Source organism: Brachycentrus maculatus, unplaced genomic scaffold (genome assembly GCF_059751285.1).
Source record: "Brachycentrus maculatus isolate JH-2025_06_01 unplaced genomic scaffold, ASM5975128v1 h1tg000496l, whole genome shotgun sequence".
In the NCBI taxonomy this organism is placed as follows: domain Eukaryota; kingdom Metazoa; phylum Arthropoda; class Insecta; order Trichoptera; family Brachycentridae; genus Brachycentrus; species Brachycentrus maculatus.
The window spans coordinates 800,001-818,059 of record NW_028281243.1 but is presented as its reverse complement, the minus strand read 5'-3'; the positions used below and the strand labels follow the sequence as shown (position 1 = coordinate 818,059).

At 37.9% G+C, this 18,059-nt stretch overlaps 2 protein-coding genes across 2 annotated transcripts in view; one reads left to right on the top strand and one right to left on the bottom strand.

The window, feature by feature from the left end:
* Positions 1-18,059, top strand: part of Setd3 (SET domain containing 3) — a 63,190-nt gene that overhangs the window by 6,775 nt on the left and 38,356 nt on the right. The window lies entirely within an intron of this gene.
* On the bottom strand, positions 739-12,570 carry LOC148301968 (uncharacterized). Its single transcript, XM_088272395.1, has 5 exons — positions 12,475-12,570; positions 5,480-6,424; positions 3,664-4,687; positions 2,168-2,779; positions 739-1,094 (listed from the first exon to the last, which is right to left on the bottom strand). The coding sequence occupies exons 1-5, from the start codon at positions 12,568-12,570 to the stop codon at positions 739-741; spliced, it is 3,033 nt and encodes a 1,010-aa protein (XP_088128521.1).

Genomic DNA, 18,059 nt, shown 5'->3' with positions numbered 1-18,059 from the left:
TGTCAATAATACAGGTGTATCAACTTAAGATGAAACATTTAATTTTTATACTTTTATGAAGGAAGATGGAAGTCTAGGCATCCCAAAGATGCTGAAATAATAATAAATGGGTATCTATTGGAATTCTACCCACACATGGGATCCAAGACCATTTGTATATTTATTGCTTTAATTTTTTAAATTTGTTTCTTCTTCTTCGCTTTAATTCCTTATCCGCACACTATAGGGCACTGTATCATATCAAAGCAGTGTTATCTTGATCGCTAGCACGTGAAGGAAAGGTGATCACCCTTCACTTCAGGTACCAGTTCAAGGTAATATTGATTAGATATTCGAGCGAAAGAATTACTTAAATTTATTTGACCCCTCCCTGGGAATCGAACCTGGGACCTCCAGAACGGTAGCTGAGCATGATGACCATTACAGTACGGAGGCGGACATATATGTGTACAAGTTACAAAAATTAAACCAGCATAAATGTTCAATAAATGGCAGAATTGTGAACATTACTCAATAGTATAAAGTGAAATATGTATAAAGTGGGATTTCCGCCTTCTTCCATACAAAAAAAACTAGAGATGTTTCATCTCAAGTCGAGACACCTATAACATTAGTAAAATTTAAACATCACTTATTTCTTCAAACGAACCAGCCTTATAAAAACAACTTACGCCTAAAAATTGTCCATCTTTGATTTGTAAATATTGCACATAAGAGAGTGAACCGCGAGAGGTCGCGTCACTGGAAGGGCTTCCGCAGGGAGTCCCACAGGTACTGGGGCTCGCTGCCGCCGGAGCCGCCGCAGGCCGCGCCCAGCAGGATGGGGCTCACGCTGCGCGAGCCCTGCGGCCGGCCCTCCGCGTAGTGCATGGTCCGGCGTCGCTGGCGGATTCGGCACGCCACCAGGATGGTCAGGAAGACCAGCAGCGAGGTGCCCGCCACGCACGAGCTGACCATGATGGCAGACCGCACTCCCACTGGTAGGCGAGAGTATAGCCCGTCACCGTCCTGCTCCTCGCGCACTCGCGCTGTCTCCAGCGCTGGACCGATGCTGCCGCTCAACAGGATCAGCCCGTCTTCAACCTGCTGCACACCTAGAATGCGACAAGTTGTTTGGGATTTCAACAGAACAGTTACGTCTGACGAACTTCAGTGGATAAAAACTTTTCAGTCAAATAAACCAATGCTTCATGAAAAAACAAACGCTAAGATGAACTACCCTGTCGGGCAGCAAGGGTGATTCAATCCCTGGCGAGTTGATCAATTTATGAAATTGGATCACATCTGCTAATTTTCTGCGACCATCCAGAGAGTTTATTTTTATGGAGATTGCAGAGTCTCATAGAAGAGAAGGTTTTTAATGTAAATTCACTGTGAAATCGCGATACAATTTTGTTTCACATTTTCTTTATGTATGTTCATAAAAAAATGCTTGCAAGAGAAGGTCTATCAGGAAGCCTAGATGCTTCTGTAGATCAGATCTGGAAATGCGGTGGGATATTTCTCAATATAAGATCACGGAGTCTACACTAGTGTTAACCCAATCCTTGAAATGTAGAAATTTCAGGATGGACATGAGAGAATGTAGCATGATCGGTGCATTCAAAATGTGGTGCTGTAGAAGACTGCTAGGGATATCCTGAATTGTACGCTGTACAAATGTATCAAATACAGGAAGAGCTAGCTAAATATATAGGAGACACTCTTCGTTTGCTGCGTAAAATTATAGAAGAGGTTCAAATCATGAAACGTGAATCACGATCACCAATATTCCTGTCAAATGACGGAAAGACCAAAGCAGATTACTGTCAATTCTTGCTGCGCCTCGAGAAGTTGAGAATTGAAATACTCTAAGAGCTATGGTTCAGGTGAAGACTGATGACCTGCTTTTTATAATTTTTTTTTATAAGAGGTCAAGGGATCTTGCATCCCTTATGTCACCATATTAGATCTATTGAGACCTATCTCCGTATCATATCTCACTCTCAAGACCTATGTGAGTCATGTAGCTCACACCCTGTCTTGGTGGTAGGAACTTCACCTTCTCGGAGTCCAGTAGTGGTCCTCCAAGGATGTGTGAAGGATGACCTAGTTACGTCCAGTCCAGGATGATCGCGACCCTCAGCCAGGAATACGACGACGAAGAAGACGAGTAATGGAATAGTACCTGTTGGTTGCGCGTCGGGAAGCAGCATGCTGCGCTCGTGGTGTGGCGCTCCCCAGTCTGGCACGACGCGAGCATCCACGATCTCTTCGGTGTTGATGTACGTGGGTAAACTGGAGAAGATCTGCGACACTTGCTTGTGGCTATTCTGAAAATCGAGCCCACCTCTCTGCTCTCTGTAGACTTCATCTGTCGGTCGGACGCTGATTACAGACGTAAAGTAACTAGAACCATCAGAGTCCTTTTTGATGTCCTTAGGATCCAGCACTTTAGGAAGCCCGCCGAATTCAGAAAACTTGTCGAACAGCGTGACTATCCCCAGATTCTCTTCAACCTGGGAGTTTTTGGTCAGATCTGTGAATGCCGGCGGCGGGTGATTCTCTCCTCGCGCCTTGCCCATGTTGCCTTCCAGGAGGGCTTTGAGCGGGTAGATCTCCCGGGATATGGGCGCGATCATGGATTTGGAAAGGAAGGGCTCTGGGGAGGCGGGAATGTGGGAGGAGTTGGGGAAGATGTCCGCCAGGTGCAGCTGACTCGACCCCCTTTCGCGCTGGGCCACCAGTTCTCCGAGACTCATGTTTCTTGCTGCGAGGACTCGTGTCAACCGCTCACCTCCTGAAATAGTTAAATTAATGAAATAAAGCAATCTTACACTTTCAAACAATATATGATATAGTCTTGCCAATCATCTCGCATATTTAAATTACGTTTTTGGTGTACATAATAGATACAGGGGTAATTATAAAAAATATATACTAACGTTAAAGGGCTCTAAAAATAATATTAAGTACTTCGAAAAGTCTAATGAATTTTCTTTATAGTTCTCCGTTTTATTCGACATCATTGGTCAAAATCGAGACTTGTCACCTCCCACTTTAGTCCCCCCGTCAATCCTCCTAGCCCACGGATACTTAACTTCCTTTTGGCAAACATCCTTAGTGCCTGTAGGTTTTCGGCCCGACTAATAATGCATGTGATAAATATTTTGTGAAGGTGTACGTGTGTGAATAGTGCTATAGTCGTGGTGTATAGTGTTACTTGCATGCTGATGTAGTGATTGTCATGACAAAGAGACGGGTACGTTTCGAAACCGACAGACAAAATGGTTATTCATGTAATTTTCATTCAAAACCTTATCCACACCCCAATGGTGCATAGGGCACTGCATCATATAAACGCAGTGTTATCGCAGTGTTACGCAGTGCTATCATTAACACATGAAGGAAAGGTGATCAGCCCTCCGCTTCAGGTACCAGTCCAGGGTAATATTAAATAAATATTATAGTGAAAAAATCACTTAAATTTATTTGACCCTCCCTGGGAATCGAACCCGGGACCTCCAGAACGGTAATAGAGCGTGCTGACCATTACACTACGGAGGTGGACAAAATGGTTATACTCGTATCATATTCTTACATAATCAACAGTCTGTTAAAACAAAGAACAAGATTAGTATTGGAAATATCAGAGTTACGTACGAATTAGTCATATTTTTGTACCTTTTGTATCAGTGAGCACTTCCAAGATCTCTTCTTTGGCGTTTGGTCCTGACGTAGGTCTAGATGTTGTACTTGTAGTCGCCACAGTGCTGGACCTCATAGTGTAAGTTACTCGCGGCGATGATCTTGTCGAGGAAACGGTTTGTCCCGTCGTCGTTTCAACCTTGCTTCTGTTCGTCATCATGTCTGACATTCCAAACAAGTCCTTCACGTTGATCGCGATGGCCTGAGCAGGAATGGAAGGTTTCCTGGTTTTTGCGACAATGTTTCTTGAATTTTCGTTACCTTGCCGGGATTCTTTGACTTCGGGGTTTAATATCCGTCTGGGTACGTGTTTGACCGTGGGCAATCTAAGTCGGGGTTTCAGCGAAAGTCTGTTGCGAGAGTCCGCCGGTTTATTTTCCGACTTGTCAGTCACTGCAACTGCCGGTGTGGGTTCTGTTGTGGTTGTTGCAATGTCGTCATCTTCGTCTTCTATGAGGTTTTTGAAATCTGTCGGGACTTCTGTATTTTCTTCTACGGAAGGTTCTTCCACTCGTCGGCGGATAATGTTGTCGCTGACCGATTTTCTAGACTGGCTCGGGGTGAATTTTCTCTCTGCAGTAGGCGCTCTGGTCTGAACTTCTCGGTTGTTCTTTATTTTTCTGTTGTTCCCTACAGCCGGAAGTCGTCTCCTTGGAACCTCTTCCCTTTCTACTCCATTATTAGTTTGTTTTGCCCGTTCTTCTATACCCGAGTTCCTCGTGTTGTCTCTTTCTCTCGATTGCTTACGGTTTTTGGAAGCCGCTGGTAATCTCCTGCGAGGTTTTTCGTCATTATTTTCTTTGTCTTCGATTTCTGGAAGTTGTTCGTGTTTGAGGTCGGTAGTCTCCAGCACGGAGAGGGCTTGCTGTTTGCCAGTCAGCAGATCCGCTAGGGAAAGGTTTCTCTTCTGCAGCACTTCACTGAGGCTCAGCCCGCCCGACTGTTTGAGAAGCGCCTTCAGGTCCGTGGAGCCTCCCACTGCAACTTCATCCTGATTTTCCTGAAATCATAAATGTGTTTAAATTAATACGTTGTACTGGCGAATCAGATCGCCGGCTGATTTGATGAAGAAAATTAAAATCTGGTTTCTTGAAAGTGTTGTAAAATTTCACTTTTAACGAGAGCACAACTAAAAGTTTACTCTCAAAAGTCGGAGTGAAAGCTTTATGGCGAAATAATAAAACTTAAAACTTGATAAATCCGCGTGTTGAATCGTATCATTAAAACATCGAAGAAAGTTAATATATGGGTAATTTACGCATTATCAATAGATTCAGTAAGCAGTATGTGTGTATTTAAATGCCATCAGAAAGCGAAACAATTATTGTCACAAATATTTGAATATTACTCTGGGTCAATCAATAATGCTTGATTTGTATTAATTAATTGAGAAATTAATCATTTTAATTTTTTACTAGAATTTTTTGAGGAACGCATTTTATTGTTAATATGAATTAAAAACAACTTAATTGTTTTTTTGTTTACTTTTATTTTATTTGACTAGGGAACGTGTTACGCCGTTATCGACACTGTCGTCGACATCTCCAGCGGCTGATGTTGACGAAAAGACGAAACGGTAGCCAATGAAATGAAAAAAATTGTTTTATTCTTAAATGAAATGGATTTAATTTTAATCATTCTAACATTTACTACTTTAAGTCAGAGGATGAATAAATTGATGAATAAATGATGAATAAATAAAACCGGGAAGTGTGGCGTTATGCCTCTCTGCCTACCCCTACGGAGAACCGACGTGAAAGTTAGTTAGTTACTAAGTTAAAATAAAAATTACCTGTTTTTTAGTTCGCGAGTAAGCTCTCCTGTACGACTTGTTCTTGCTCGAAGGAGGTTGCAGTTCCTGTGCGTCTGTCACACTCTCTTGCTCTTGCGTATCTGTGATCACGGCTTCCGGTTCTCTGTCTTCGGCTGCTCCGTCAACTTCCACGGCTTCGTTGTATCTATCATCTTCCACTCTGTATCCTCCTTCGTGAGCGTGAACATCCGTCGGTCGGTCTGGTTCTTCTGTTTCAGAGAAAACATCGCTGGGTTTGTTGTATCCACCCTCTGTTTCAGAGTGAACATCACCGGGTCTGTTGTATCCTCCGTCTGTTTCTGTGTCAACATCAGCGGGTCTGTTGTATCTTCCATCTGTTTCTGAGTAAGCATCACCGGGTTTGTTGTATCCTCCCTCTGTTTCTGAGTAAGCATCACCGGGTTTGTTGTATCCTCCCTCTGTTTTTGAGTAAGCATCACCGGGTTTGTTGTATCCTCCCTCTGTTTCTGAGTAAGCATCACCGGGTTTATTGTATCCTCCCTCTGTTTCTGAGTAAGCATCACCGGGTTTATTGTATCCTCCCTCTGTTTCTGAGTAAGCATCACCGGGTTTCTTGTATCTTCCATCTGTTTCTGAGTAAGCATCTTCGGGTTGGTTGTATGTTCTTTGTCCATCCGTCGGTTGGTCGAATCCCTCCATTTGCGCGTGAACATCTTCTAGTGGGTTATGTTCTCCTGGGTTGGTATCCAAGGCTGGCAAGTGGGGGCGCTGCTTGCGGCGGCGCGCCCCGCGCCGGGCTCCGCCCTTTCTCCTGCGGCGCTTCCTCCGCGGGGGCTGGGCGGAGCCCTCGGCCTCCGGGCCCCCCCCGACCGCCACTTCTACTTCCACACCGCCGCCCATCATTACCTCGCCGACTGGCACTCCGGGAAGAGAAGGAGTGAAGGGACCAACTGACTTCCATTCCTGAAACAACAAAAAACATATTTTAAATATTATAATCAAACATTGATTTTTAGGGTCTACCGAGTTGTATATGTATTTTATTTAAAAAAATAATAATAATAAAAAAAAATCGTAATAATTGTTTCGCCTTGTTAGAGCATCATCGAACGTTAACACTTTCACTATGTTTAATATTTTATTTCGGATTTTTTTTGACTTACGAAAATTTTATTTTAATTGCGAAATGTAATTATGTGCTTACGAAAAAATTAAGTTTCGTAAAACATTTATGTTTGACATTTATAAAAAAACCTTATAACCGTATTTAATCAATCATGCCAAGTTTTCTTCGGTATTTCTGTTCTTCTTTTTCAACTACATTCGCCTCATAAATTTGTTTATTTTTTTCTGTTCTTACTTCACTCATTCGAATCACATGCCCAAATCATTTCAAAATACCTTTCTTAATTTTATCGATAATGCTCATCTCAGCCTTGCATTATTTCCTTATATCACCATTCAAACATCTATCATACATCGTTTTACTGTAATTTCGCGAGATATGAAAAATTGCATATATCTTTTCGGCTCTCCTGGGAATCGAACTCGGGCCCTCTAGCATGGCAGCCGAACGTGTTGACTACTACACTACCGAGGCGGACCAATGCAGTGTAGAGTGCGCAGAATGTGGTGTTTGATTAGTGCAGAATTTCATACTCTGTCTTCGCTTTCATCTTTGTAACACTTTCAACATAGCAAACGAAGGAAAGTAGCTGAGCAGCCATTTTTATACGTTATATACGTTATACAGTGAAACCTCTATCTATCGTTTTTAAAGGGACCTATTAAAATAAACTATGAATGCGGGAAAACAATGAATGCGGGATTAAGAGGTCAATACGCTAGTAGATACGACCGAGTAAGATGCCTTCCAATCTGTATAACCATTCGCAGGCTAAAATTCTATGAAGAATACAGGTTTCAGATGCAAATATATTAATTTAAAAAAAAAATACAAACCTGTATAGTATTTCAAAAAATACTTAAGTTTCTTGATCAAAATTTGTTTTTTAACTATTTTATTTTCGTAAGTCAATAGTATATTTTCGGCTTTGCAAACAGTATTTTTTTCACCATCGGTTATTGAAAATGCGTTGTTTTCTTTCAAAGAGTGTGCATGCTTCTGGAAATGCAAGTACAGGCAGCGGCTCCTTTTCATTGATATCGACCGCTCCTGCTATCGGTTGCAAGTTTTCGATTGTGTCTATCCCATACGTTGCCGTTGAATGTAAGAAAATTGAAAAGAATGTTGAAAAAAAAACAGACAAAATGCATCAAATATGCAGTTTAATTCGAACGATAAATGCGGTAAATGGTGATAGAGAAACGATCAATGCGGTTTAGTTTAGTATGAAATGAATTCGGGATAGAAGAAATAAACGACACATCCGGGAAAACGATTATTCGAGGAACGATAGATAGAGGCTTCACTGTATTCGATATTTTATTTTATTATTTAATTTACTTTAAAGAAAACAACAGGCAAACATTTTTTACAACGTTTTGAGTGTGCTGAAATGCTTGTTCACGAATCTGGATTATCTACAAATAGGAGTTATTTTTATACAATTTTTTCACATCTCAACATAAATGATAATGAATATGGTAGTCTGGGTATTTACGGTTTGAGTAATTGAGTTTTTCCCATTCACCTGTAGATGAAAACATCTGTAGTTTTCGAAACTAGTCGTGCGTAATGAAATGATACTCATTAAGTGGTATCATACAAGTGTTTTTTTTTAAGTAATCAACATGTCATTCCACAAAATGCCGGATCAGTATATAATACAATCCTTACATCGCTCACTCCTTTCAAGAACGTCATAAATCAAAAAACTTGATTTTTCAGTTTAAAAATATAATACAATGTATTAAAAATAAATATCAAGCCAATTACTGAACTTTTTACTGTGCAACAGATCTTTTTAGGTAAATCCTGAAGGTTTTTTCTCCATTTGAAAAATATTTAGTATATTTTAAAAAATTATTAAACAATACCTTTTCTTCGAAATGCAAAAACAACACTTTTTGCCCTGTAGCGAGTAAATATTAAGTTAAAATATGCCGCTTTTGCTGGGATATAGTACATTTTCAGGGCATTCCGAAAACATGCACAACTGAAAATTGAAGATTTTTGATTTATGACGTTCTTGAAAGGAGTGAGCGACATGTGGATTTGATAATAACTCTTACATAACACAAGAAAGCACCTCCCAGCTAAGCACACATATCACAGTCAACACACTTTATGGTAACGTGCATAGAGCTATAAGATCCAAAACACAGAAACACTAAATAAAACCACATTCCACTTTTGGTCAAAAGAATTTTGATTATATTGCATTACAGTAGTACAACCTGCTTCCACTATCCACAAAGTCATTAAAAATATAATAATAATAATAATAAAACCCTTATCCGCACCCCAATGGTGCATAGGGCACTGCGTCATATAAACGCAGTGTTATCTTGATCGTTTACACATGAAGGAAAGGTGATCAGCCCTCCGCTTCAGGTACCAGTCCAGGGTAATATTAAATAAATATTACAGTGAAAAAATCACTATATTTATTTTACCCCCCTTGGGAATCGAACCCGGGACCTCCAGAACGGTAGCCGAGCGTGCTGACCATTACACTACGGAGGCGGACAAGAAATATAAACTAAATATAAAAGAGCTATTCCCAAATGGATAATGGAAGTGGGTAGATCTGAAATAGATGGCATCATTCGGCCAAGTCGTATTTGAATGCATGTCAAAAACAATATCCTTTTATAAAGTTTTACAAATAAATATTGTAAAATGTGTCCTCGGTACGGGAAAACTTAGTGAGGGCATATTATTTTAATTTGTTATTATGTGTATGATGTTCATTGATTTGATAGTCACTTTGTGGTAATAGCTAACTTTTTAAATTTAAGTTTAACTTGGTAAATACCAATATTTCTTAAAATCTATTGTGACACGTTTTTCGATGCATTCGATGTCTGAAAATGGTGCGGAATGCATCGAAATACGTGTCACAATAGATTTTAAAAAGTACTGGTATTTACCAAGTAAAACTTAATTTAAAGTATATTATTATACCTGTAATTTTTAAATATACACAATTGAACTTGTAACATTTTTAAATATACGTCATTGGAAGTCTAACGTTTTTTAAACTACATTATTGGTTTTGTAACCTTTTTTAAGGGGGAATTCTCAAAATTGATTTTAGAACGTGAACGATCACGCAAGAAGTCGGTCGTACCTTTGCGAGCGATATAAAAAATATATATTTTGGAATTTGACTTTTTTTTAGGAAATGCATAGAATTTTTTATTATTATTTTCCTTTCAATAACTCTTTTCTTTTCAAAACTATAGTATTACTTCGAAGAAAAACTTATTTTTGCAATGCAAAAACGGTGTTTAAGAAAAAAATCTATCGCGTAAAATGTTACCTGGATTTCGAGAAAATTAAGTTTCGAATTAACGAATACTGGGCCTTAAGATGCATAACATGTAATTTGAGATACATTTAACGTTCCCAAGACAGAACAGCTTTATTTTAATGTTACTTCACTTTGCGTCATAAAGCAAAAAGTGCATAATAAAATCGTTACTGCAGTGAAAGTATTATATTACTAGTGATTATTTAAAAAAAATAAATATTACGTAAAAGTTAATTGAGCGTACACACTAGACTCTTTGGGGGTACTGTACTATTGTTATGCTGACTGACTGCCTGTGGCAAAGCTCAAATGGCAGTGGGCAGGACATAATGCAAGACAGGACCCCACAAGATGGACCCTAAGGATTTTACGATGGAGACCTTGGGATAACAAAAGAGGTTTCGGAAGACCCCAAAAGGGATGGTCCGACGACATTGTCGCTGTGGGGGGTAAAAACTAGCTCCAAGCAGCAACCAACCGTAGGAAATGGAAAGGGGAAGAGGCCTATATCCAGCAGTGGAGGTCAGAGGGCTCATAATGAAGAAGAAAAAGAAGACTGCCTACAAAATCCCTCAATACCTCTTCAAAATTATGAATGTTAATGACGTTATATAGTGGAAGAAGCCTTTTCCTTGAATAAAGAGTTCACGCATTCGTGGAAGCCTGGGTGTAACCGACATCAATAGTAAGGTAGAGGAAAGGCAATTGTGATGGTATGGGCGCATAGGACGTAGAGAACCTGAACATATTGTAAATCAGGCGATCGTTATGGATCTTACTCGAAAGATCCAAATACTTGTTCACAAATCTGGATTATCTCCAATTAAACAGTTATTTTTTATATATTATTTTTATGACATCTCAACATAGATGAAGAAGAATATGGAAGGCTGGGCATTTACGGGGCGGACGACCGTCATAGGCTGGTTTAAGTAATCACTTTACACGATGTAAAATTCACCGATTACACCCATGATTAAATAGCTTAAACCAGCCTATGACGGTCGTAACCCTCGTAAATGCCCCGTATATTCTTCTTCATCTATGTTGAGATATCATAAACATAATTATGAATAGCTTCATAATATTAACATTCTATTTTTAATGACTTTATGGGTAATGGAAGCAGGTTGTACGACTTTATTGCATAATAATGTAAGTTCTTTTGACCAAAATATGTATGTCTTGGGGTTCGTTTGATGTGTTTTGTGTTATGGATCTTATAGTCTATGTACGTTACCAGAAAGTGTGTTTATTTTATTTGTATGCTTTCTTGGGGGGTGTTTTCTTGTGTTATGTGAGAGTAATTCCTAAACGCATATGTAGGATTGTTTTAGCATGTCGCTCACTCCTTTCAAGAACGTCATAAATCAAAAATCGTCAATTTTCAGTTGTGCATATTTTCGGAATGCCCAGAAAATGTACCATATCCCAGCAAAAGTGGCATATTTTAAACATAATATTTACCCGCTACAGGGCAGAGAGTGTTGTTTTTGCATTTTGAAGAAAAGGTATTTTTTAATTATTTTTTTAAATATACTAAATATTTTTTAAATTGAGAAAAAACCTCCAGGTTTTACCTTAAAAGATATGATGCACATTAAAAAGTTCAATAAGTGGCTTGATATTTATTTTTAATACATTGTATTATATTTTTATACTTTAAAAACGTTCTCCTGAAAATAAATGTTTTTTGATTTATGACGTTCTTGAAAGGAGTTAGCGATGTGTGAGACGGAGGATATTGTGAAGTGGGGACGACAACGAAGGCGATACTGGAATGATCATGTAAATAGAATGTCAGATGACAGAATTCCACGTATCGCCCTTCAGGGAATCCCTGAAGAACGCAGACCCCCAGGCAGACCTCCAAAAAGGTGGAAAGACGGCTGGGAGTCAACATCCCAAGAGCTACAAGCGGGGGCACAAACAGATCCTTGGGACTAGAAAAAGAAGAAGAAGAAGAAGAAGTTTTGGCATACAGTTGTTTTACTGCCATAGTTTGTAATTTGTTGAATATTTCCTCTGTGGGAGTCCGTATAGGGGCTTTAAGCATTATTTTCTAAATTGATTTTCGGACAACAATAACACTATTCAACTGCGCATTACTTGTACCACCCCTACCAATATTCCCATACTGTGGAATAGACTGACAAGATTTTAAGATGTTTACATTTAAAGATCTCGGAAATATGCGAGATCGAAGATGTCGTTAGGTGGGGAAGGCAACGAAGGAGACAACGGCATGCGCATGTGAGGAGAATGGAACCATCCAGACTCCCCCACATTGCACTGTACGGTCAAACCCGAGGTACACGACTCTTAGGCAGACTACCAAAGAGATGGATCGACAGCTGGGAATCGATATTGCAGGAGGCTAATCGCTCTTAAAAACAGGCCACAAGGCCTACACCAAGCAGAATAATAAGAAGTAGAAGAAGAAGACTGTTTCTTGAAGCGAAGGAGTGATCACCTTGCCTTCATATAAGTAAAGATCAAGATAACACTGCGTCAATACGATGCAGTGCCCTATGCACCATTGGGTGCGGATAAGGGTTATAAGAGATATCTTACCTGGGTGTCGTAGAAGGCCCCCTCGTTCTGCTGCCCCCCAGCGAAGGTGACCAGAGCGGCCACCCCTAGAAATCCCCCCAAGACTGTTCCCCGCATCTTTCCCCTTCACACACACACACACACACCTACCACATATCCTCACCACACTATATTATGCACGGATCACGATCTAAGAACACATACACCAATATATGATAATTATCCGCACGATTCCTCGGCTGAGCGCGCTGGGTGGAAAACCGACGCCAGACACGAATGTTTGCAGTTTGTTTATTTTCACTCTGTTCCGAGAAAACTAGTTTTCTAATGCACTGGAGGCGAGTGGCGGCTTAGTAGCGGTTTAGTAGCGGGTTAGTGCGCGTGTTAGTGCGCGGTTTAGTGAGGCGAGCGACTCGCTAGACGCCGTGCTGTCGACTAGCGCTGGAAAGAGAGCCGCTCTAAGACGACTCGAGAGCTTCCTCTCCCACTATTTGCCCTCCAGTACCGATCCGAGGGGGGAGAATTTTCAATTGATAAATACATAACCGACTAATTGACTTGATATTATTTTTCCCGAATTTGCAAATCACATAATAGATACAAATCATTCATTCCACTATCAAAAACTAAAACTTTTACAAAAAAAAAACTTAGTGTAATACCACTTTTATAAACACTTATTCGAGACTACCGGTTTAGGAAAATCATTCCATCATCAGGTCATTAAAACAACATTATTACGATTTGACATTTGTATGAGAATAAAATTTTGAAATTTTGAAATCTATTCTTTCTGCCGGTCTGTCTTTGCAGACGATCTTCGCCTCTTTGATAGTCTTGCATCTCCTCGTACATATCCGCCCGTTTGTCCCGACTGCTGACCTGACTACTTTCGAGTGTTTGAAACGCTTGATCACGCCAAGTATTTTTCGATCTTCCTCTGCTTCTATTACCAACCACATTCGTTTCATAAATTTGTTTTACTGTTCTTTCTTCACTCATTCGATTCACATGCCTTAACCATCTCGACACACTTTTCTTTATTTTATCAATAATTCTTATCTCCGCCTTGCATTCTTTCCTTATTTCACCATTCGAACATCTATCATACATTCGTCTGAGGGATCGCATTTCGACTGCATTCAGTCTGCTTTCATCTTACTTTTGCAAACTCCACGATTCGCTTCCATATATAAGGGTCGGAACCAGGACTCCGCTGTGTACTACCAGTTAAACTTTCACTGATAGGTTTTTATTTGCCATAAGCTTATACTAGTTAAACAAACGATTTTTATTCAATCAAATTGGGGCCAAGTTGTTTTAAAATAATACATTTTTTTTGTATTTTTTTGAAACATGTAAATATATTTTATTTATTGTTTCGGCATTAACTTTGTGGTAAGACATGTTACAATGATTAAAGAAAACACTTCGTTTTTTACCACTCGAGTTTTATTATAGACTACATGTTTCAGAAGTTAAACTTCCATCATTCAGGTCTGTATAATCATAGTTTAACTTCTGAAACATGTAGTCTATAATAAAACTCAAGTGGTAAAAAACGAAGCGTTTTCTTTAATCATTGTAAATATATTATTGATAGCTAAAACAGAGCCAACATGTTATTTAAAGTATCTGCACTACGTAGTTGAATCGGTAACTTCCGCATGGAATCCTAGCCCTAAATTTTCCGATATTGATAGTACTTACCACGAATTAAATAGAAAATATAATATTACATTTTACTCCAAATTGATTCCATCATTACACAATGACGTCAATGAGGATGTTACATTTTTCTTCCGATTCTTGTACCAAATAATCGAGTTGCAATCATCGTTGTTCATATAACCGACAAGGAAATCTAGTTTAGTTACGAGCTTGCTTGATTGATTTATGCAACCATTTAATAGTCGAAAGCAAAAAATCGCTTTGATACATTTAATACATATGATAATATGTGTTAAGGCTGAGATTACCATACTAAAAATAAAATATCAACTTTAATTGTAGCCGCAAGGGGAGAGAGTGACCGCTTTTATGATGTGTTCGACATTTTAGTATTATTTACTTGTCTCGATCAATCTCTTTTATAATTTTATGTATATTTTATAAAAAATAAAGCTTATATATACATAGGAAAAACAAAAGTCTAAATAATAATAATTATTCTGAATTTGTCAATCGCCTAATAGAAAATAATCGCTCATTTGATATACGTTACAATAGATTTTCAAATTCGTCACATAAACGACAGTTACATACTAGAAAGAAATCTTAAAAGACTTCCAGATTGGTGCAATAAGAATGAACTCCATCTAAACTCACAAAAACGACAAATTATGGGATTTAAAGTAACCAACACTTTTTAATTACCCTATCAACAAAAACATATCCAATTTACATTCTTTAAAAAATCGCACGTGCTAAGACGTGTCGCCTCTTCGGCGGTTGGCCGGCGAATGAGTTCTGTCTTTGCGAATATCCCCTTTATATCAGTATTATCGATTAAAGCACCAATTACATGACAGTGTAAATATATATATATATATATATATATATATACATTTGTAAAATAAACATGAAACTGATCACCTTGGCTTCATATAATTAACGATCAACTTAACATTTCATTAATGTGATGCAGTGCTCTATGCACTATTGGGTGTAGATAAAGGTAAAAAAAACGTGATGAAGTTTTGATTTAGTCATGGCATAGAGTGGATACAAACTCATTTTTTATTGTATGTTATAATAATTTTTAATTTTAATAATCTTTATACATATATATATATATATATATATATATATATATATATATATATATATATATATATATATATATATATATATATATATATATATATATATATATATATATATATATATATATATATATATATATATATATATATATATATATATATATATATATATATATATATATATATATATATATATATATATATATATATATATATATATATATATATATATATATATATATAAAACCTATTTCTAACATCAAATAGTGGTAGAGTGGGTTCGAACCGAGAAACTCTGACTTAAGAGTCTACTACACTAACCACGGGACCATAACCCGACATATTGAATAAACATAATATTTTCTATGCTTAATTTGTATTTTTGTATTTTTTTAGATTTTCTTTCTCTGTCTCTGTCTCTTACATTAAATGTCTCTTATTCTTTTACTAACGTAACGTTTTTTGTAACGTTTTCGAAATGCAGGATTCAGGCATTCGCGCTATTGAAATCTCATGCTCTCTTGAGCTGCGCTTTTGGAACACCTTTTGTTAATGAACATTATCCACAGTCATAGCGCAATAATTTGCTTTATATTTAATCTGCAATCATTGTGACGAAACACGTGATTGGAGCGCGACAACACCGCTTAGTACCGCAACCCTTAGCCGTTCGTCATTCGGTCAGGCAATAAAGTAACTAGACTGACTACTCTTTTTTTAAATTAATGTTTTACTTATTAAATACCACTGTTTCTTATGATCTACTGTGACACGTGTTTCGATGCATTCCGCATCATTTTTAAACATCCTATCGATGCGGAATGCATAGAAACACATGTAACAGTAGATTTTAAGAAATAGTGGTATTTACTTAGTAAAAAAATAATTAAAAATGGATAAATTTTACCACAAAGTGACTGCCGAATCATTTAATGAAATGACTACTCTTTTACGAAATATATTTTATTTATTCTATTTTCTTCTTCTTCATTCTCCAAACCCTCATCCGCACCAGGTGGTGCATAGGGTACTGCATCATATAACTTGATTGTTACTTTTTAAAACATCAAGGAAATGTAATCAGCTCTCCGCTTCAGGTACCAGTCCAGGGTAATATCGAAAAAATATTAGAGTGAAAAAATCGTTTATGTTTATTTGACCCCCACTGGGAATCGAATCCGGGACCTCCAGAACGGTAGCCGAGCGTGCTGACCATTGCACTACGGGGGTGGACAATCACAACCATTTCTGAAAAATGTGAAAATTGTGCCACAAATAGATTTTAAGAAGTAATAGTATTCACCGAGTAAAATTTATACTAAAAATGGATGGACCACAAAGTGACTGCCGAATCAATTAATGAAACGTATTTTATTAGCAATCACCAGGTTATCATTAGGTCAACAAATTTTACAATCGTCTGAGAGATCGCATTTTACTTTCATTTTTCTTTTGCCAACTCCATGCTTCACTTCCATACATTTATCACAGAAATGTATCAATCTTAACTAAAAAAATCAAGCTTCACACCAATCACAAAAAGTTAACTATTACACAAATTGTAAGTCTAAGCATCCCAGGGCTTACGACCTGGCATTTGGCTGGCCTAAGTGATCACTTTATACTCTTGTGTAACGTTCACCATTCTGCCCATTAACGAACATCCATATTGCGTTATTATTATTAATAATAATAATAAATCAGTTATAGCAAATAAAAACCTATCAGCGGAAGCTAAACTGGCAGTGCACAACGGAGTCCTGGTTCCAACTCTGATGTATGGAAGTGAAACATGGAGTTGGCAAAAGAAGGATGAAAGTAGACTAAATGCAGTCGAATTGCGATCTCTCAGAAGAATGTGCGACAAAACGATGTATGATAGATGTACGAATAGTGAAATAAGGAAGGAATGCAAAGCTGAGATAAGCTTTATCGATAAAATTAAGAAAGGTGTGTTGAGATGGTTTGGACATGTAGAACGAATGAGTGAGGAAAGAACGGTAAAAAAAAAAATGAGGCGAATGTAAGCGGGAAAAGAAGCAGAGGAAGACCAAGAAAAACATGGCACGATCAGGTATGCCAAATACTTGAAAGTGGTCAGGTTAGGAGTCGTAACAATCGGCGGGTATGTATGAGGAGATGCATGAATGTGGAAGAGGCGAAGAATGTTTGCAAGGACAGAGTGGTGTGGCGCTCTATTCTCTCTGCCTACCCTTGCGGTGAAGCGGCGTGATGGTTAGTTAGTTAGTTAGTTAGTTAATTTGGATAAGTTATATAGCGCCATTTTCGTAAAATACTACCTCAAGGGCGCTTCTATTATTATTATTATACCGTTCGAGCATCTGAACATTTCATTTTTTCATTTCTGCATTTTTTCTCTCTTTTTTGTGTGTATATTAGGTTAATATCGTTAAAAACAGTAAAAAAATGTATTAAAAAAGAACTCCACCGACAAGACTCACAAGGTGGCTTGGTGGGTCTCTGCAAAAAATGTTTTGAATATGCTTAAAATTGTGATTTAAATAAATGTATACAACATTTTGAGTGTGTCCAAATACTTGTTCACAAAATCTGGATTATCTCCAATTACAGGAGTTATTTTCATATTATTTTTTGATATCTCATCAAAGATGAAGAATAATATGGAAGTCTGGGCATTTACGGGGCTTACGACCGTCATAGGCTGGTTTAAGTGATCACTTTACACACGTGTAACATTCACCAATTCTACCCATTATTGACAACCACACTACTCAAATTCTTGGAAATTCTATATAAATGAACCAATTTAGAAACTTTGTTCATGAATCACTAGAACTTCACTAGAGACATCTATTGGTG